At 34.4% G+C, this 22367-nt stretch overlaps 1 protein-coding gene across 4 annotated transcripts in view; it reads left to right on the plus strand.

Moving 5' to 3' along the window:
• Positions 1 to 22367, plus strand: part of LOC149795714 (cilia- and flagella-associated protein 99-like) — a 69735-nt gene that overhangs the window by 7382 nt on the left and 39986 nt on the right. For all 4 annotated transcript variants that reach the window (XM_089965603.1, XM_089965602.1, XM_089965601.1 and 1 more), the window contains exons 4-7: positions 4047 to 4141; positions 11762 to 11874; positions 15851 to 15942; positions 19870 to 19928. In XM_089965603.1, coding sequence (XP_089821729.1) covers positions 4047 to 4141; positions 11762 to 11874; positions 15851 to 15942; positions 19870 to 19928 — 359 coding nt within the window. The remainder of the gene's footprint in view (positions 1 to 4046; positions 4142 to 11761; positions 11875 to 15850; positions 15943 to 19869; positions 19929 to 22367) is intronic.

Consider the following 22367-nt stretch of genomic DNA (forward strand, 5'->3'; position numbering starts at 1 on the left):
GATTAATATACTGTAAAATTAGAAAGAGTTTGGTATTAGGACATTATCATTCCAGGTGTTAGAGGGGCTTGATTTTCTATTTCATATAGTAAACTCTGCTTTCTAGAGATATTTAAATCATTGGTAAGGGATTAGATTAGGTCGCATTTGTGAGGGGATATGACAGAATGATTAAATGTGGTTACGGTTGTTACCAAATTGTGTAATTATTTGTTTTGTTATTCATGACAGGAGCTATATTTAGCAGTAAAAATAAAAATAAAATACTATCAAAATTATGTTTGGAAGTAAAAAATATTTCAGGACAAATTTTCCAAAAGGAAATAAATTGGAAGAAATATGTGGCATGTTTTTGAAATCTGGCAACCTTTTTTGATACAGTCCAGTTTCATATTCACCTTTGTGATTTGAACTAAACTAATATAGCGTATAGTGTTACACTTGTTAGTACATCTGTCTGTCTGTCACACCTTGGTTAAGTTCATGTTTAGGTCATTTCAGGCACTGGTGGGGTATCTGTGTTCCATGAACACATTTCTCTTTTTGATAATGTATTACGTGTTCCAGTCCATTACTGTAGTGGCATTCTATAGTCTTGCATGTGTTGCTGTACCACTAAACACCTAACAAACCTGTTAAACTTTTAATAGTAGATTTTATTATGTTGAGTATATGGGCAAATGAGAGAGAGAAAAAACATTGACGTAACTCTGGATGATTGTTTTGTATTGAAAGGTTAGGCTTTGTCAAGCTCTGATGAGAGACACAAAGATAAGCCATCTGACAGAAATATGACAAATTAGTGCTAAAAATAATGAAAATTACAAGAAAAAATGACAGTCATCAGTGAATCCACTTAAATTTTCTTATAGTTTGTATTCTTGACCCATATCCACTAAGCATGGTTAGAAGGAGTCATAAACTTCTAAACTGTCCTGCCTGTATTATTACGACTTATATCGGAAGTCAACAATAGGAATCTTCTGCAACTTGTGTCCACTAAGGTAAGCTGTTGTCCTAAAAGACACAGCAGCCATATCAGAATCCTCAGTCTGTATTAAAAACCAAAAGGTCAAGTCATTTCATATCAGTCATGCCAAATATAGGACTCTACCCAGATCAAAAAACAAATATACAGGTGCATACAATACTTAGAAAATATTATGTAGTTTTGGAGTTAAAAGTCCTGCCAATTTGCTCACATTTAGTCTGCCATTTTGTGTTAAAAGTATAAGTCCTTGTTGCTTTATCCCAGGGGATGAACCAAGAGAATTTTAGTTTTGAAAGATATGTGTTATAATATGACTGACATAGTGTGACACTGTGCTTTCATTTTAGTAACAAGTGCAAAATGTCAAAAAAGTTATGATTCCAAAGGTGGAAGATAGACTACATGCATCATGGATTTCAGATTGCTCACATAGTACTGTAGATATTGACACAAGGGGCAAATAAATATATGTCCACTAAGTATGGATGGATATCTACCCCTTCTAGTGAAATTTCATTGTGGAATTTTATTGCAGCTGTAGTTGGCTTTATGGCACACTTCACCAATTTTATTGCATTGCCAACTGAGTCTATACAGTGAACAGGCAGACAGGAGAAACCCACAACACTATAAACCCAACCATGGCAGGTTTCAGTTTCATATCTTTGCGTTACAGACTTTACAGTCATAAGTTACTGTTTAGTATTTGTCAATGGCCTGGCTATACCCAGGCAGTCATGTCAAATGTCAAAAAAAGTTGCCATTTTTGACATTTCTTTGATTTTCCCCATCCTTGCCAATTACTTCTGAAAAATTGCCTATCTAGCTACAACATTCATCCCTGTTGATCGATTACATGTAGTTGTTAGCATTTATTCATGCAGTATTCTATATACTGTTCTGCAGAAAGCTTTAACTTCAGTTTTATCTTTCAATAAATTAAATTTTATAGAAGTGCATGTTGTACTTGTGATTAATTTGTCACAGTTTGTTTTTTAATTTCTATACTATGTCCCAAACCCCACATGAACAAAATATTGAAAGCAGTTTACAAATAAAATGACACAAAATATTCCTCATCCAGTATCACAAATGTATGTGACATTCATGCAAAATAGATTTAATTTGTTGCATTTGTCCTTTATAAAAGATTTTAAACAGATTTTTATCAAGTAAACAGTTGGATGAAATTTACCAAATTGAATAAATGTAAGGGACACATGTGGCAGTACAAATTTGGAAAATGAAGATAAACTTTAGGACTAATGATTATGACTAATTTATGATCAAAGTATATGCCGTACTATTAATGGAATACTTCTACAATCAAGAACATGGAATATGATAATAAACATATATGTAATTTTTCATTCGAAAATTTATTCATTAAAAATAATGCTGCATCATATATTAAAATAATTTTTACAAATGATATGCCAACAGTTAGAAAATGTACATATTGTACCAAATGAAGTTATATCAACATCAGTTTTAAAAAAGTATATCAGTTGCCAAAATTAATTCACTGTTTAAGCCTTTTCATCACTTTCACCCGTAAATTTTAGTGACATTAGACTTGGCAGATGTCCAAACCAGCTGTTCACAAAGGAATACAGCAGCAAGCTTTTAGTAGAGTCTTCTTACAAACAGTTCATCTACAGTAAATCTAAACATGTGTCTAGTACTGTGGCTTGGCAGCTTTTGAGAAAACATTTTTGGATACATTTATATTCGATGCAGAATTACTATGCAAAGACAGGACTTGAGGATGGAAATATGTTGTGTATTTTAAGATGGTAAATAGTCTGACAGATGAAAACCAAAAATCCTGGCATCTTTCTCATATATTTACTTATTAATTAATTAGTCCATGCAGCATTGGTCCAGATTCTGCATCTTGTATAAAATCTGCAAATACTTGTCTTCTATATATTCATTTTTTTAATATATATATTCAAAAGCAGAATCTCTCTCTCTCTCTCTCTCTCTCTCTCTCTCTCTCTCTCTCTCTCTCTCTCTGTGTCTTTGTCTGTCTCTCTCCCTGGAATGATTATTAAAATCATTGTACCATTGAACTTCATGTATTTTGTGGAGCACCTAAATATTTTCATGGGATTCATTGCTAAAAAATTTATCTTTCATCTTTAGCATTACATGTATGTGTTTTAGTGGACGAGTCAGTCACTATTAAAAACATTGTGTACAGTTTAAAAACTTTATTCTGTACTGTATATTGTAGCTCAGTAGTATGCATATAAGTTCCATATCATTTAATGGATATCTACTATTACATTATTACATTGTTGTGATTTTCTTATGGGAGTAATAAAACTTAATTTTAACTACCATGAACCAAGAAATGAACATCCACAAAAACCACTATACGAGGTCTGTGATGGACAACAGCATGGGCAGATTCATTTCCAAAGCAGTAACGGGAATTTTCTGAAATTTGTGATGCATATGCTATATCATCAAGATATTTATATTTACATCAGTATTTACATGCTATTTATTTCATCGAAAGTCATTACTAGGGAACTGTATGGATTTGGTTGATGTGTATTAGATGGGTACAGTTGCTTGTTACATTTACTTTGACGATCTTAATTAAATCACAAGTTAAAATTGTTTATCTGACATTATTACTGTATATACTTGCTTAATAAGTAGGATCCTACTGAGAATTGCTCAGACCCGGATCTGTCTTCTCATAATGTGCCCACAGATGTGGGTCTATGTGGTTTCTCAAGTGTAAATAGTAGAACAAAGAACCTAGTCCTGATCTGCCAGAGCATTATACTGTGGCAGGTCAGGGTTTATGTTGTTTTGATTTGAATCCAGCTTATACACAAGTGTATATGGTAATGAGTCGTATTATAATAAATAACATTTTAGTGCTTTTTAAAAATTTTATTTCTGTTGAAGTAAGCATAAAGGAATTTACTGCTTACAATAAGGCTGTTTTCACATTTTTGTTGATTCACATTGATTGCATGCATCATCACATTTCACATCACTATCTCTTGTCCGTCACCATGCATTTTGATTTCAGTGTTAAGTTACCTGGCACTGTTTCGGCTAGATGAGCTGGGCATGACACATTTCCGACAGTTTGTCAGCAGTCAGGACACAAACAGGATGTACAGGGTACTGAATTTTAGATACCTTCACTTCATCGTCTTCAAATTCTACTCCAGACTAACCTTACTTGCAGATTTATTTAAGAAACATTAAAATCTGATTGCTTCCACACATTTATGGTGGAAATGGTATTTATACAAGTTTCTCCAGCCAGCACCCTTGCATCTTTTAGCATGGTTCATATTAACACACTTACCTGTGATGAGACATAATTGGCACACTTGCATGTGATTTGACACAGTTGGTACTCTTACATATGATTGGACATAGATGGAACACTTGCATGTGATTTGACACAGTTGGTACACTTACATATGATTAGACATAATTGGCATGTACATGTAATTTGACACAGTTGGTACACTTGCAAATGATTTGACATAATTGGCACATGTACATGTGATTTGACACAGTTGGAATACTTACACATGATTAGACATAATTGGCACACTTGCATGTAATTTGACACAGGTGGTACACTGACATATGATTAGACATAATTGGCACATGTACATATGATTGTACTCAGTTGGTACACTTACATATGATTATACATAACTGGCACACTTGCATGTGATTTGACACAATTGGTACACTTACATATCATTAGACATAATTGGCACACTTGCATGTAATTTGACACAGTCGGTACACTTATATATGATTAGACATAATTGGCACACTTGCATGTAATTTGACACAGTCGGTACACTTATATATGATTAGACATAATTGGCACACTTGCATGTAATTTGACACAGTCAGTACACTTGCATATTATTTGACATAATTGACACAGGTACATGTAATTTGACACAGTTGGTACAGTTACATATGATTTGACACAGTTGGTACGCTTGATTAGAAATAATTGGCACATATACATATGATTAGACACAGTTGATACACTTACATATGATTAGACATAATTGGCACATGTACATGTGATTTGACACAGTTGGTACACTTACATATCATTAGACCTAATTGGCACACTTCCTTGTGATTTGACACAGTCGGTACACTTACATATGATTTAACTCAGTTGGTACACTTGATTAGATATAATTGGCACATATCATGTGATTAGACACAGCTGGTACACTTAAATATGATTATACATAATTGGCACATGTACATGTGATTAGACAGTTGTTACACTTACATATCATTAGACCTAATTTTCACATGTACATGTGATTAGACACAGTTGGTACACTTACATCTGATTGGACATAATTATCACATGTACATTTGGTTAGACACAGTTTGTACACTTACATATGATTAGACATAATTGGTACATGTACATGTGATTAGACACAGCTGGTACACTTACATATGATTAGACCTAATTGGCACACTTACATGTGATTTGACACAGTTGGTACACTTACATATGATAAGACATAATTGGCACATGTACATGTGATTAGACACGGTGCACGTATAGATCAGTTTAGTTCAGTTTTGCCCATCACCCCTGCTGCACTTACATATGATTAGACATGATTGGCACATGTACATGTAATTAGACACAGTGCAATTACATATGATTACACATAATTGGGACACTTGCATGTGATTGAAACAATTGACACACTTATGTGTGATGAGATATAATTGACATATGTGATTAGACTTAATTGGCACATGTACATATGATTAGACGTAATTGGAACACTTGCATGTAATTTAACATAATTGGCATGCTTACATGTGATTAAACATAATTGGCACACTTACATGTCATTAGATATAATTGACTAAGTTGTGTTTGAATGTTCCAGTTAATACACTAATAGAGTATATTTTTTGCCATGGATACTATTTACATGTTTCTGAAGCACTGTCAACCAAAATTGTTCTACTCAGTAGAGTCAAGAAATATAAACTCACAAATTATTCTACAGTGTATATGTTCTTCCATCTGCTGAATCTCAGCTTGACAGGATTTAGAAACTTGAGAAAGTGGCAGCTCACATTTGCTTGAGATTGATCTATTATTTATTTTTCAAAAGCTGTTTTAAGCATTGCTAAAATGGTTTACAACAGAGTGGTTCAACCACAGTCCTGCAGATCATTTATTTTGCATTTATTTTGAGGCCGACACTCATACACAAACTAAGACCTATAATTAGAGTATAATTACTATATATATATATATATATATATATATATATATATATATATATATATATATATATATGCAGTAAACTGACTATGGACGATGCAAAACTAGTATCCAACTAGCCTGAGTGTTTTCAACTGTTAATGAGTCTTTTTCAAAGGCAAATACAAAACATATACAAGACAAACAAATAAAACAGAAAAGCCATTGTGTTTGCAAAACTTTACTTGACTATGACTTGTTGCGGATGCTGTAAGGTATTTTATATTGACCTAGAAATCGATGAGCCATAGCGACATCTGTTATTTTATGTAAATTTATGTACACGCAAATGATATCCTGGATATTTCATTGTTATTGCAGTAATTATAGGTTATCAGGTAACTAATAAGCAAATTTAGAGAATTATTTAAAAGAAAATATGTCGGCTGCAGAAAGATAATTTTATTTGTGAATGGCTGTCTTTTTCTAGTCTTCATGGTTTAAACTGCTTGGTTTCAATGTTCTAAGGCAGTGTATCCAGTATGATTCCTTTTTCTTTCCTGGTTTTGGAACTCCAGTAAGGGTTGTGAGCAATTGCAGTAAGTGTTATATCACTGAAAGAGTGGCCATGGGAGAAGTGTTTTGCAACTGGGCTTCTGTACAGCTTCTTTGTCATGTTATCAGATATATGAAAGTTGATCCTTTTGTGTAGCTTTTCAGTTTCTCTGACATACTGGATGCTGCAGATGTTACATGTGATGAGATAAATTACATTCTCTGTTTTGCACGTTTTGTTTGGACCATGTATGTTAAGGTTTTCCCCAGTCACTGTGCTAGAAAATGTCCTGGTCTCTATCATATGTTGACAGGTTTTATACCTTTTATCACCACAGGGGCCAGATTGACTAGTGTGGTCATGGTTAGTGATTGGCATTAGCTTTGCCCTGACCAGGATGTCCTTGAGGTTTTTTTGGTCTCCAGTAGGCTACTACAGGTTTGTTCAAGAGAATTAACTTTAGTATGTCACACGATTCAATGATAGGCCAGTGTTTCCCAATGATTTTACCTACTTTGGGGTTGCCTGGATGGTAGGTTAGGATAAATGGTATCCTATCAGCCGTTTCCTTCAGTCCATATTATAGTAGGTCATTGCAGTTTGTTTGTTTTGCCCTTTGGATTGCCTTTGCAATCAGGTCTTAGTCGTAGCCTTGATAGATCAAATGTTTAGATAACTCTTCAGCCCTTTTTTGGAATGTTTCATTGTCAGAGCAAATTCTGTGTATCCTCAGTGCCTGGCTGTATGGGATGTTCCTAATGCAGTGTTTTGGATGACAGTTGATTGGGAGGAGAAACTGGTGTTTGTCATATGGTTTTGAATAGATGTCTATATGGAGTTTGTTTTCTAGATACCAGTCTGGTTGTTGTGTCCATGGTTTGAGTTGGAGACTTCTGCCATCAATTTTATTGAAAGATGGAAGTTGTTTGCCTTTTGGTATGAAATCATCCAGATTTCTATTCCATGTTGCCACTTCATTTCTATATTATCAATGAAGTGCACCCGCTGGTATGGTACAAATTCCTCCAATGCTAAGAGTTGACCCTCCAGTTTTCCCATAAAAATATTTGCACACGAAAGGCCAATTTTGTACCCATTGTGGTTCCATTGATTTGGAGGTAGTTTTTTCTTCATTAAATTCAAAGTTAATGAGTTTTGGGACTAGGAAGTGAGTGGGTGGATTGTCTACAGTTCTAGTTTCCCATGCTTTTCTACACATCTGTATCCCATCGTTGTGTGGTATGTTAGTATAGAAAGATGTTACATCAAAGGAAACAAGCAATATATCTGGCAGTAATTGTTCACTTGCTTTGCTTTTTATGAGGTAATCTGTCGTGTCCCGAAGATATGATGGTAATTTGTGGACATGTGGTCTCATGAAAAAAACAGATTATAATAGAATTTAGTATTTATAATACTAAAAACATGGTAAACTAGATAGTAATTACTATTGTTTTGTGTGATGTACATTGTTATACATTATACACATTGGCTTCATTGGTAGAGTGTCAGACTTATAGTCCAAGAGTTCTGGGTTTGATACTCATGCCAGCCCAGATTGGCTGTCTCAGTGTGTCCCTGGGAAAATCACTTAGCTCCCATTCCTCAGTATGTGGTAGCCAGTAAAATATTACAAGTGCCATTACAAACCCATCCACAATCTAATTAATAGGCATTGTTGTTGTTTTGCTATTATGATTATTATTATCATTATTACTATTATTATTAAGTATTTGGGGAATATTGTTCAGTGCTAAGACAACATCGAATGCAATGAATTCACATTGTTTATATCTTTACAGATAATTATGTGATCAAAATACGTGTCATATCAGGCCTGAATTAATGCTTGCATACTTGCAAAATGCAGTTGTGGAAAACACAAGTTGAAATTTATAGCCTGGGGGGGTAGCAAGTGTAAAATTTCTAAACGATACACTGTAAGTTATTAGTAAACCTCATTTTGTTTTCTGACTTTTAAAAGAAAATCAGACCACATAATAGTGCACTTCATTCCATCACTCTTTCCCTACCATCCTATAACTTTTTGAAACCATTTGAGATTAATAGATGAAACTTTATATACCTAAATGTCATCACTAGAAGGTGTCAAATTTGAAATTATATATTCCGTATTCAAGATAAAGGTCACAGTTTAGTAGTTTGTCTTCCATCACAGTTTTTCTTCCACTGTATAAGTTTAAAGTCATTTGAGATGAAACTTGGCATACTTGTACATCATCACTAGAAGGTGTCAAATTTGAAATTATATATTCCATATTCAAGATAAAGGTCACAGTTCAGTAGTTTGTTTTCCAGCACACTTTTTCTTCTACTGTTTAAGTTTAAAGTATACTTGTACATCATCACTAGAAGGTGTTTCATGTGCCACATTGGGAATCCTTTCTTTAGAAGGTGTGTCATGTGCCACATTGGGAATCCTTTCTTTAGAAGGTGTGTCATGTACCACATTGGGAATCCTTTCTTTAGAAGGTGTGTCATGTACCACATTGGGAATCCTTTCTTTAGAAGGTGTGTCATGTACCACATTGGGAATCCTTTCTTTAGAAGGTGTGTCATGTACCACATTGGGAATCCTTTCTTTAGAAGGTGTGTCATGTACCACATTGGGAATCCTTTCTTTAGAAGGTGTTACGTGCCACTTTGGGAAACCTTTCTTTAGCATAATAAAGATCCTTGGCTGAATATTTTACATTTCCATCACACTTTCTTTTCTGCTGTGTAACTTTAAAGCTTATTTAGATTAAGGGATGAAACTTTTGTATAATGGTTCATCATCATTGTGTACCACAATCATGGGTGCTATGTTTAGGGTCAACGTTATGGTTCAGTATTTTAGGTTATCCATCAGGCTTTCCTTTCTGCTCTTTAATTTTTATGTTATTAGAGATCAAAGCAAGAAACTTGTCAAGTTGATATAATTGTACATCATGAATAGAAAGTGCAGAATGTACCACATCAATGGTGTTGTGTTCTAAGTCAAGGTCACTGCTTCCTATTTTATATTTTCTCACCTTTTGTGTTGAGCTCTTTAACTTTACAGCATCTTGAGATTAGGTATACATATACATATCACTACCAGGTGTGTTACTTATCACATGGGGGGGGTCATATGTTCAAGGTCAAGGCCACAGCTCAATATACAGTGTTTTCCATAACTCCTTTCAACTATAACTTACAGATGTTTGAAATTAAATGATGCAGCTTGGTACACATTCATGTCTTAATTAGCAGGTGTAGTTTACCACATTTGGGTCTTATCTTTAAGGTCAGTGTCACGTTGTTATATAGATAATTTTTCCATTACACTTTCCTTTACACTCTATAATTTTAGAGCTGTTTGAGATGAAGGGGTGAATCTTGGTATGACTATATATCATTACTAGCAAGTGTGCCACATACCATATTAGGGTCCTACCTTTTTTGTTCCTTTTGGGTGTTTTTTTTGGGTTGTAATGGCACTTGTAAAATGTTTGGTTAAATCATACTGTGGAAAGACACACCAAGGCAGCAGACCAGGACTGTCCTGGGTGGGTATTGAACCTCCAACCCTTGAATTATCATTCCAATCCTCTCCAGCAACTGAGCTGCTATATTCTTATGGTCAAGGTCTTTGGTAATTTAGGTGTCAGTTACATTTGCCCTTATGCTTTATAACTTCATAACTGTTTACCCTAAATGGATAAAGCTTGGATTAGTTACATTATGTAATTTTACAATAATGAAGGTTATATGTGATTATTTGTTGCATTAGTGAAGATCATATGTGCTTATTTTTTACATTAATGGAGGTCACATGCTATTATTTTAACATTCATGAAGGTAATGTATGTAATTAGCTTTGTCATTAGTGAAGGTTGTATTTCAATATACACTTGATATTTATTTTGATAATAATGTGAAGGTTGTATTTCAGTGTACACTTGCTATTTATTTTGATAATGATTTCAGAAATTTTGGTCTTTATACTTAGAAATACATTTTAATACCATGCTATTTAAATGTGGTTGATTAATGAAAGGATTGATAGCAAGAAGGTAGAATTATAATTAAGTACAAATAAAAGAAATACTGATCACCTAATTAGGAACAGAATCAATACCACTTGAGCAAACTTTAGATTCTGAAGTTTCTCTTTTGCACACACACAATATATGCGCTCATTGCTTGCTGTTAATATGCTGTAATATTCTTATTATTTGTACACATCTCCCTTGAAAACTTGCATACACACAGAAACATAATCGGCAGCATAAGCAAGGATGTGAGTTACATAGGGACCTATGAAAAATTAAAAAAGAGATGGACATTGATAGAGAGAAGGTGGTAGTTTGGGGATAAATGTTGAATATTTATTTTAAAATCACTTTGGGAGTAACTGTCAGTAAAAAGCCTTTTCTAATGACGTTTTTCACTGTTCTATAAAAGTTACCTTTATTGTCAAGATAACCAATCTCTTAAAGCCCATTAAAACTTTGCTACAAGAGGTTTCAACATACATAACATGCATACCAGTGAAAACATTGCTTAGTTTTGCATGTGAATGTGGATAAATTCTAGTGCTATTGTTTATTCTGAATGAAACAAGTTTCTTTTCTTCAAAAATCTTGGACCTTTTGTTTCAAGAAGCAAAAATGTTGAAACCAAAAAATTTCTAGTAGTACAATATTTATGCTGTAATTTAATGTAATAATGAAAATTCTGCTTATCTTTGAACAAATTTCAGAATGCCAATTTGAGAATTTTAAAGTTAACAAACCTTTTTGTACACCAAATGTGCTTTTTGTTTGGTTTCCTTGCTATCTCCCTTGCTATCATTGATCACATTTGTGAAGGACTCAGCTTAAACAGTGATCATTATTACAGGAAGTAATATGCATACCAGGTTGTCATTATCACAAATGTGTAATTGACCTTTTTCCTCTTTTGCTTTTAGTTTTTCAGCTTTTTCCTTGATGAGACAAATTTATTGACCTGGATAAAGAGTCAGTGGGAGAAACTCTATGAGCAGTCATTTGTAGAAGATAACCTTATTGGTCCAGTAATGAGGTAAAGGGATTGATTGATTTCTTCATTCCTTCATTCACTCTATGGTTGTAAGTCAGTCAAGCACTTGTCACATTGATTGAATGTTTGCTGGGTTAATATATATGTTGGCTAGTTTGTTATTTGGTCGGTGATTGTCAGTTTCTAATGCCCATTACACATTTATCCAGGTAAGACAAGGTTGTCGTTTAGTATTCTTGTTTACTCTTTCTTGATGAATAGTTTTTCTCTGTATGGTCTTTATTAATACCACATGACAAGGAACTGCTTTCACACTGAGATGCAGTATGATATTAACACAACATGTCAAGGAACTGCTTTCACACTGACATGCAGTATGGTATTAACACTACATGTCAGGGAACTGCTTTCACACTGAGATTCAGTTGATATTAATACTGTATGTTCAGGAATTGCTTTCACGCTGATATGCAGTATGGTATTAATACTTTATGTACAGGAGTTGCTTTCACACTGAGTTACAGTATGGTATTAATCCTACATGTCAGGGAACTGCTTTCAATTTTCAGTATTTTGAGATGCAGTATGGTATTAATACTGTATGTATAGGAACTGCTTTCACACTGAGATACAACATGGTATTAATACTGCATACACAGGATCTGCTTTCACACTGAAATGTAGTATGGTATTAACTCTACATGTCAGGGAACTGTTTTTACACAAGATGCAGTATGGTATTAATACTGCATGTCAGGGAACTGCTTTCACACCATGACACAGTATGGTATTAACACTACATGTCAGGGAACTGCTTTTAAATTGAGATGCAGTATGGTATTAATACTTTATGTACAGGAACTGCTTTCACACTGAGATTCAGTTGGTATTAATACTTTATGTACAGGAACTGCTTTCACACTGAGATTCAGTTGGTATTAATACTGTATGTTCAGGAACTGCTTTCACGCTGATATGCAGTATGGTATTAATGCTTTATGTACAGGAGCTGCTTTCACACTGAGTTACAGTATGGTATTAATCCTACATGTTAGGGAACTACTTTCACACTGAGATGCAACATGGTATTAATACTACATGTCAGGGAACTGCTTTCAGTTTTCAGTATTTTGAGATGCAGTATGGTGTTAATACTGTATACACAGGAACTGCTTTCACACAGAGTTACACTATGGTATTAATACTACATGTCAGGGAACTACTTTCACACTGAGATGCAACATGGTATTAATACTACATGTCAGGGAACTGCTTTCAGTTTTCAGTATTTTGAGATGCAGTATGGTGTTAATACTATATACACAGGAACTGCTTTCACACAGAGTTACACTATGGTATTAATACTACATGTCAGGGAACTACTTTCACACTGAGATGCAACATGGTATTAACACTACATGTCAGGGAACTGCTTTCACACAGAGTTACACTATGGTATTAATACTACATGTCAGGGAACTACTTTCACACTGAGATGCAGTATGGTATTAATACTGTATATACAGGAACTGCTTTCACACAGTTACAGTATGGTATTAATACTACATGTCAGGGAACTACTTTCACACTGATATGTAGTATGGTATTATTACAGTATGTACAGGAACTGTTTCACACAGAGTTACAGTATGGTATTGATACTATATGTCAGGGAACTGCTTTCACACTGAGTTGCAACACGGTATTAATACTACATGTTTGGGAACTGCTTTCACACTGAGACACAGTACTATGGTATTAATACTACATGTCAGGAAATTGCTTTCACACTGAGTTGGAGTATGATATTAACTCTACATGTCAGGAAACTGCTTTCACATTGAGATGCAGTATGGTATTAACTCTACATGTCAGGAAACTGCTATCACACTGAGTTGCAGTATGGTATTGACACTACATGTCAGGGAACTGCTATCACACTGAGTTGCAGTATGGTATTAACACTACATGTCAGGGAACTGCTATCACACTGAGTTGCAGTATGGTATTAACACTACATGTCAGGGAACTGCTATCACACTGAGTTGCAGTATGGTGTTAACTCTGCATGTCAGGGAACTGCTATCACACTGAGTTGCAGTATGGTATTAACACTGCATGTCAGGGAACTGCTATCACACTGAGTTGCAGTATGGTATTAACACTACATGTCAGGGAACTGCTATCACACTGAGTTGCAGTATGGTGTTAACTCTACATGTCAGGGAACTGCTTTCACACTGGGTTGCAACATGGTGTTAATACTACATGTCAGGGAACTGCTATCACACTGAGTTGCAGTATGGTATTAACACTACATGTCAGGGAACTGCTATCACACTGAGATGCAGTATGGTATTAACTCTACATGTCAGGGAACTGCTATCACACTGAGATGCAGTATGGTATTAACTCTACATGTCAGGGAACTGCTTTCATGCTGAGTTGTAGTATGGTATTAACACTACATGTCAGGGAACCGCTATCACACTGAGATGCAGTATGGTATTAACTCTACATGTCAGGGAACTGCTATCACACTGAGATGCAGTATGGTATTAACTCTACATGTCAGGGAACTGCTATCATGCTGAGTTGCAGTATGGTATTAATACTACATGTCAGGGAACCGCTATCACGCTGAGATGCAGTATGGTATTAACTCTACATGTCAGGGAACTGCTATCACACTGAGATGCAGTATGGTATTAACTCTACATGTCAGGGAACTGCTTTCATGCTGAGACGCAGTATGGTATTAACACTACATTACAGGAACCTATTTCACACTAATGATGTATTAATAATATTAAATTACTCCATTTATCTTCTCAGAAAATGTTCTTCAAATGAACTCATTGAATAGACAAAAATTTACTTTTTTTCATTACTTAAGCAAAATGTTTCAATCGTTTCAGAGAAATAATAATTTTTTCAAAACTGCAGATAAAGGCTTTATTATCTTATTTCTTGTAATTAGTACTGTTATTTTTATTTTTGTTTCAATTAGGATTATGGTTTTGGCATAGAATAATCTTTATGTTTAATTATCTTCATCAATACTCCAGGTCACACATACAAGGGGACTTACAGCCATCTGCTAGCTATCCCTTGTTAAAGTTCACATAAAGGGGTACTTTCAGTTATCATCTAGACATCTTTAGATCAAGGTCACACAGATGGGTACTTTCAGTTATCTGCTGAACATCTTTAGATCAAGGTCACACAAATGGGTACTTTCAGTTATCTGCTGAACATCCTTAGATCAAGGTCATATAAATGGTTACGTTCAGTTATCTGCTGGACATCCTTAGATCAAGTCATATAAATGGTTACTTTCAGTTATCAGCTGAACATCCTTAGATCAAGGTCACACAAATGGGTACTTTCAGTTATCTGCTGAACATCCTTAGATCAAGGTCATATAAATGGTTACTTTCAGTTATCTGCTGAACATCCTTAGATCAAGGTCACACAAATGGGTACTTTCAGTTATCTGCTGAACATCCTTAGGTCAGGGTCATATAAATGGTTACTTTCAGTTATCTGCTGAACATCTTTAGATCAAAGTCATATAAATGGTTACTTTCAGTTATCTGCTGAACATCCTTACATCAAGGTCACACAAATGGTTACTTTCAGTTATCTGGTGAGCATCCTTAGATCAAGGCCACACAAATGGGTACTTTCAGTTATCTGCTGAACATCCTTAGATCAAGGTCACACAAATGGGTACTTTCAGTTATCTGCTGAACATCCTTAGATCAAGGTCATATTTATGGTTACTTTCAGCTATCAGCTAAGCATCTCTAGATCAAGGTCACATAAGTTGGACTGTCATTTATCTGCTAGGTATCCCAAGATGTATTTTCTAGAAACATCAAATTATCTTTACTCTTTTACCAGAATTCCATGGAAAGTAAATATATTTTTGGATCCATCTGTATTTGTTAAGAATTATTCATGCAAAGATCAAAAGTTCATTTGACCATGGAGTTTTATTTTTTTCCCTTTGCAGATGGATGCCAGAGTTACAGGAGATGATTCAGCAAATGAAAACCAAGATAGAAAATAAACTTAAACCAAAGCTGAAAACACAATCTGCTACAAGTAAGTAGACAAGGGAACTTACTATTAACACATTATGATATCTACATATATACACTACAACTTGGATAAACAAAAAATCAAACGTTCATATTCTCATGCTAACTCAAACGACTTAATGTATAATACATTCTGCAACCTTGTAAAATTTTGAAACATCAAAGATTTGTCAAAAGTACTTTGATGTCACAGAACATGGAATTTTCAAAGTTTTGCTGACTGTATGTAATTTAAAGTCATTAACCCTTTACCAGCTCCAAATGGTGTATATGTCAATACTATGGCCTTTTAGTTCTGTGTTAAAAAAAATTTGCTCAGAAGTAAAAGTTAATGTGTCAGTGAGCCAGTCTATAAATCCCTTTGCACACCCATGCCATCTTTTTTTTGCAAGGTTTATGGATGGGTTCCTTTCACACGAAAATGCATTAAAATTATTACAATATTTTAACTGCTTTGAGCCAAACATTATTGCCTAGCCTTGTATGTTGAAAAGGATGTGACACGGAGATCACAATTTTTCATCTGTTTATCAGTTTTTCCATCTGTTTGATAATGTTTCATTTGTCACTTTGTCAGAGCATATTATATTTTGACCCTGTTTGTTTGTGAACTAACTCTTTTCTGCATGATAGCTTCAGTTCTGCAACAGATACCTTCACCAAACTTTGCTATTAGGTCAAAAGGTCAGATGTCAAGGCTACTATGACTGAAAGAAGAAAAAATAGTTTTGGCACAATAACATTAGTTTTCACATAATAAACATAAACTAAACATTATAGATAGCTTGTACTTTAGATAAAAAGTAAATTTATTAATGTTTTAATTTTTTAAAGTCAAAGCTGAAGGTCACTGACTGAAAAAACATAAAAATGGTTTCTGCACAGTATCATTAGTTCTGCGTCACAGACCTGGACCAAACAATTTGCATAGCCTAACTTGGAGTAAAAAGAAGCATGTTGATTTTATGTGGCAAAAGTTAAAGACTAAAGTCATGCTACTGAAGGAATATAAATGGTTTCTGCACATTCAATAACATTAGTTCGAGATCACAGATATGATAAACTGTGTGGATAACTTGCACTTTAAAGTAATAACTTCAAGACTTTATTCAAGATCATTTTGACTGAAAGAAGAAAAAAAGAGGTTTTTTTACTCTTCAAGAACATGCACTTAAATATGGAAGAGGTCTGCTGTTTGGGAGGTCAAATATTCAACAGTAAAGGTGATTGTGGTTCAGAGAAAAATGGGATTTCTATTTTTGTTCTAGACTTCTCTCTTTCACCAAATATTTTGGCTGGTTTGCACTTAGGGTAATAATGCTGCATATAGATTCTGGCATCTAGAGGTCAGAGGTCATGGCCACAGTAAGTCTAATAAAAAAGTAATGGTTTCTGCAAAGTAACTTTAGTTTAAGATCATATACGTGACCAAAGTCCAAGTCATTGAGACCTATAGGTCAGTAATCTCTGTCATGCCATTCTAGTTCCTTCACAGATTATTGTTCAACATGGTCATTTGTATAATGTGCCATTAAGGTACTCTTGTTGTTCTGGGGTTTTTTTATGGGCAATATTTCTTCTTTACATAATGTGTGAAAGTTCATGTGAGAAGGGACATTGAAGATATAATATTTGAATCAAAGGGATAGGTCATTGGATTTCTTAGGGCTGCTAAAAAAATGAATATTGCAAAGTCATTTATAAATTGGATTTGGCTAGGTGGTTGTAGGTTGCTTTTTCAACAGCACATCAATGCATGAATGGTTACATCATGTCAAGACAATATGATTAAAGTTCATTACACTGGGACACACCACCATGTTTGATTTTGCCAAGTTCTGTATTCATAAATGCCACAACTTGAGCACATACTCAAACTCAGTTTTTGACATTCCATTTTGAACAGACTGATTGACATACAAACAGTTTGAAAACTACTGTTTACTTAATTGGTGCAGAATTATTTTTGGAAAATTTAACACGTTAACCCCTGGAGGTTTTTGTCATTTTCACCTGAAATTCGAGTAGGAAACACATTTTGAAAGCTATTTCTGAATACATCCTAAGACATCAACTTCCTTGTGATTTTCTAATTACCTAATGCCTAGTTGTGTTAGAAACATCATTTTTCATTGGCTATTTGGCTCGCAGATAAGCAGAGGGATAAAAGTTAGAGTTCTTTTTTTTGGCTTAATGGACCCATTATTTTTGTATTGAGACCACTCTTTATTCCAAATGCCCATCTTATCCTACTTTTTGCAAAGGTTCATCTGTCTGTTTGCAGCTCATAGTGGTCTGCCTTAGATCTGAGGCCAAAAAGTCTAAAATCCAGACGCAAAATTGGATTTCGACCATAAGCAAATTTTGGGTTGAAAAAAATCGGGTCCAAAAAATTAGGTTTTTCCCTCTGTATTTTGTAGTGCAACTAGACCTTCCAGATTATTTGGCATCATTGTAGAGCTACATCTGTATACCTTTCTATAATACCACCCACTTTAGTGTATCTTGCATGACCTTGATGCTACAAAGCTCAGCAGTAGGCTACTACCTCCTGCCACACTAACTTGTTGCCAGGGGTTAATGTATTAATAAATATGATGGATTAAGTAGGATTTGAACCTGCATCCTTCTGATGAGGAGATCAGCATGCTTACCACTTAGTAACCATGGCTTATAAGAAAATTGAAAATCGTTGTTGTTTGTTTCTAGTTTCAATTGTTTGGTCAGATGAATAAATTGTAAAATAGTCATACTGAAGTAGCTAAGCTAGGATTTCTAATTTTATTAAAGCAGTTTGGTTTGTTGATTTTAATGGCACTTTTAACGTAAATAGCTAGATCATGCTGAAGAAATGGGAGCTACGCGCCTTTCCGGTGGACACAGAGAGGCAGCTGACCCGAGTTGGTCTGGGTGGGTATGAAACCCATAACCCTTGTATTATTAGCCAGAAGCTCTATCAACTGAGCTCCCATTCAAAGCAGTCGTTGATTTAAAGGTTTTCACTCATTTGATTTGGATTTTAATAAGATGATGTCAGCTTATGACACAAGCCTAATTATTCATTACTAGATTTTTATAAAGCAATCAAGCAATCGTAGCAATATTACAGACAACAAACTGTTTGCAATGAGTGACATACTTTCATATTGAGAGTGGTGGGTCAGTGTAAAAATATTTTGTGTAAAGAACTTGTCAGTGAGTTCCAGATTCTTTTCATTAGGTAACTGTGTATACTTTTCATTAGGTAATTGTGTATACTTTTCATTAGGTAACTGTGTATACTTTTCATTAGGTAATTATGTATACTTTTCATTAGGTAACTGTGTATACTTTTCATTAGGTAATTGTGTATACTTTTCATTAGGTAACTGCATATACTTTTCATTAGGTAACTGTGTATACTTTTCATTAGGTCACTGCATATACTTTTCATCAGGTAACTGCGTATACTTTTCATTAGGTAACTGCATATACTTTTCATTAGGTAACTGTGTATACTTTTCATTAGGTAACTGCATATACTTTTCATTAGGTCACTGCATATACTTTTCATTAGGTAACTGCATATAGTTTTCATTAGGTCACTGCATATACTTTTCATTAGGTGACTGCATATACTTTTCATCAGGTAACTGCTTATACTTTTCATTAGGTGACTGCATATACTTTTCATTAGGTAACTGCATATACTTTTCATTAGGTAACTGCATATACTTTTCATTAGGTCACTGCATATACTTTTCATTAGGTAACTGCATATACTTTTCATTAGGTCACTGCATATACTTTTCATTGCTTCTTAGCACTGTTAGGATCAATTGCCAGTTTCAGTACCACACGTTTTTTCTAACATATGATCTACACTTATTACATGGATTATTTGAAAGCTGTGCTCTACAATTTTCCATTTTTGTTCATTTGATGTTTGCAGGACCCAAACCATTCAACATAACACAGCCTCGAGCACGTAGTGTTCCTGTACCAGAGCCCGTAAGTGTTATCATGAGTTTGCACGTTCAGCAATTTTTCTAAATATAAATTAAATTCCCTATAAATTTCCAGTTGAGACAAGCTGGAGATTCAGATAATAAATAAAATAACAAAACTGGGCTGTCTTGCATATTGCATTTGGAAGTGAAAAATGAGAAAGAACTAATAAAAGTGAAAAATTGTATTTGATGTAATTATTTATCAGAAAGTATAAACATTTTACAGTACTTGATTGAACAACATTGGTAGCAACTCCTTTACAACAATTCAACCCTTTCAAAGACCATGCTTACTGACTCCTTAAGAGCAAGAAAACATGTTTAATTTAGCTCACTAATATGCTAGTAACTTCTCTTCAACAATTCAACCCTCTCTGTGACTATGTTTACTATACTGCTTTAAAGCATACTTTCTTAGTCAAATTTATCTGTAATTCTGACAAATCCCAATTTTAACTTGTCTACATTCAGAAATTTCCAATTCCAAGATTCTCAGATTCCACTACAGAAATGATAGGAATGTTTAATAATTACTTTCAATAATTCATCACCACACATTTCACAAATCAAAAGTGAGATATGTTGATTACAATGTCATTTGTTGAGAGCACCTGCCCACCACAAAGTTTCTTTCTTTGTTAAAGTATGAGGATTTGGAAGGGTTGGGAAAGGGTTGTAGTTTTGAAAAGGCTGACTCTCCTGTTTGTACTCTGTGACCTCTGCCAGACTTTGAATGTGTTCTTCATGAGACAGGGGGATTTTAACCTTTAAAGTCCAAGGTTAGCGAGCTTCATTTGAAACAGATGCAATTAAAACATTTGATATAGCTGAACTTAATCTAGAGACTTATTTTAGATTTATTAAGTATTACAATGATTTTTCTTATAAATCATTAAATTTGACATGTTTCTGGTGTAATTGAATGATATTCTAATAAGTCAGTGTTTCCTTTATGCACATTTGTGCATCAGGGATGCACACTGCAGAAAACTGATGCACATGTTTTGTTGCCATGCATTTTTTTTATGCATAGGATTCACATAATGTGATCAGGATTTATTTAATATCCAATGCTTTGGATGAGGGATGGCATTGTGAATACTTCGAGCATAGGCATAGTCTGGTTCCCTGCTTCGTACGCTCCCTGTATTGCACTCCACTATTTGTATAGCAGAGTGCAACACAGGGAGCATAAGAAACAGGGAACCAGGCTAGCATAGGCAATGATGGAGTAGCTTCCTCTAATCTCACAAGCTCTTATGTGATTTTCATTTAGCTCAGCAAGATGTCGTCCAAATGTTTAACCTCAGTGCTCGTTGTACTAGAAAGTGATCTCCAGATTAAGACCGCGTGCACTAAGAATCATTAGCAAAGAAAGTGAAAGAAGCAGAACACAAAAGAGTAATTGTGGATGTAACTTTAATGAAAAAATATATAAAATTATTCCCTTGACTTGAATACGAGACATCCATTGGGATTACCCGTGTGACTTCTGATAGTGTGATTGTGAAGACTATGAAAGTGAATAATCCTTTCATGACAGGGTTTAAGAATTTTAAAAAATCTGCCCTTGTTTGCCACAAGATATCTGGAGAAAACATTATCACCCAAGACATTCTTCACAAAGACAAAGTACAATGAATCCGATGATAGTACACATTTTATGACAGGCAGTAAATTAACTGCCATTTGGTTAAAAAGATTTTATTGGCTTACCGGTATATGTAATACGTTGGTCTATGATATTGCTATGGAAAGATTATAAGGAAACTGATAAAAGTACAACTTTAAACTAAAAGAAAAATGAATAATAAAATTCTTGAATGGACAATGCATTTGTTTGTTAATTGCACAGGTTGGTTTATTTGTATTTTGAGAAAGAGAGATATGTTGTGCAAGTTGCAATAACCTATTTCAAGCTGAAAAAGTACGAGTCAGATAAAAATTTTCTCAGTACATTTTTGACCCCCACATTTTTTATTTGACCCCGGGTTCTGACACAAAGGATTTTTTTTTACCCTCAATTTTACATACCTGGGAGATACACTATCAATATTGTGGACATCTCTGCACAAAAGATGCAAATTTTAAAACAGCAGATTTTATTTGCTTTTCTATGATGAAATCACCATGTATTGGGTTTTTTTCTAACTTTTTAAGGAACTTTTAATTACGTTCTGTTTTTTTTCCAAAGTTCAAGTTCAGGTATCTTTGATTACAGAAAAAAATGAATATCTGTCTGTCTGTCTGTCTCTCTCTCTCTCCTCATTATCATACATGTTAGAGAACTTTTAACTCATACTCTCTCTAAAACTAAATTATATATTTGATGTGTGTGTGTGTGTGTGTGCATTTGTGATTGGTGTAAGCTGAGTACATTCATGAGATTACACACCAAAGTACTGAGGACACACCTCCAACCGATGACGTCCTTGGTTGG

This window comes from Sinohyriopsis cumingii, chromosome 7 (assembly GCF_028554795.1).
Source record: "Sinohyriopsis cumingii isolate HCF-2022 chromosome 7, ASM2855479v2, whole genome shotgun sequence".
NCBI lineage: Eukaryota > Metazoa > Mollusca > Bivalvia > Unionida > Unionidae > Sinohyriopsis > Sinohyriopsis cumingii.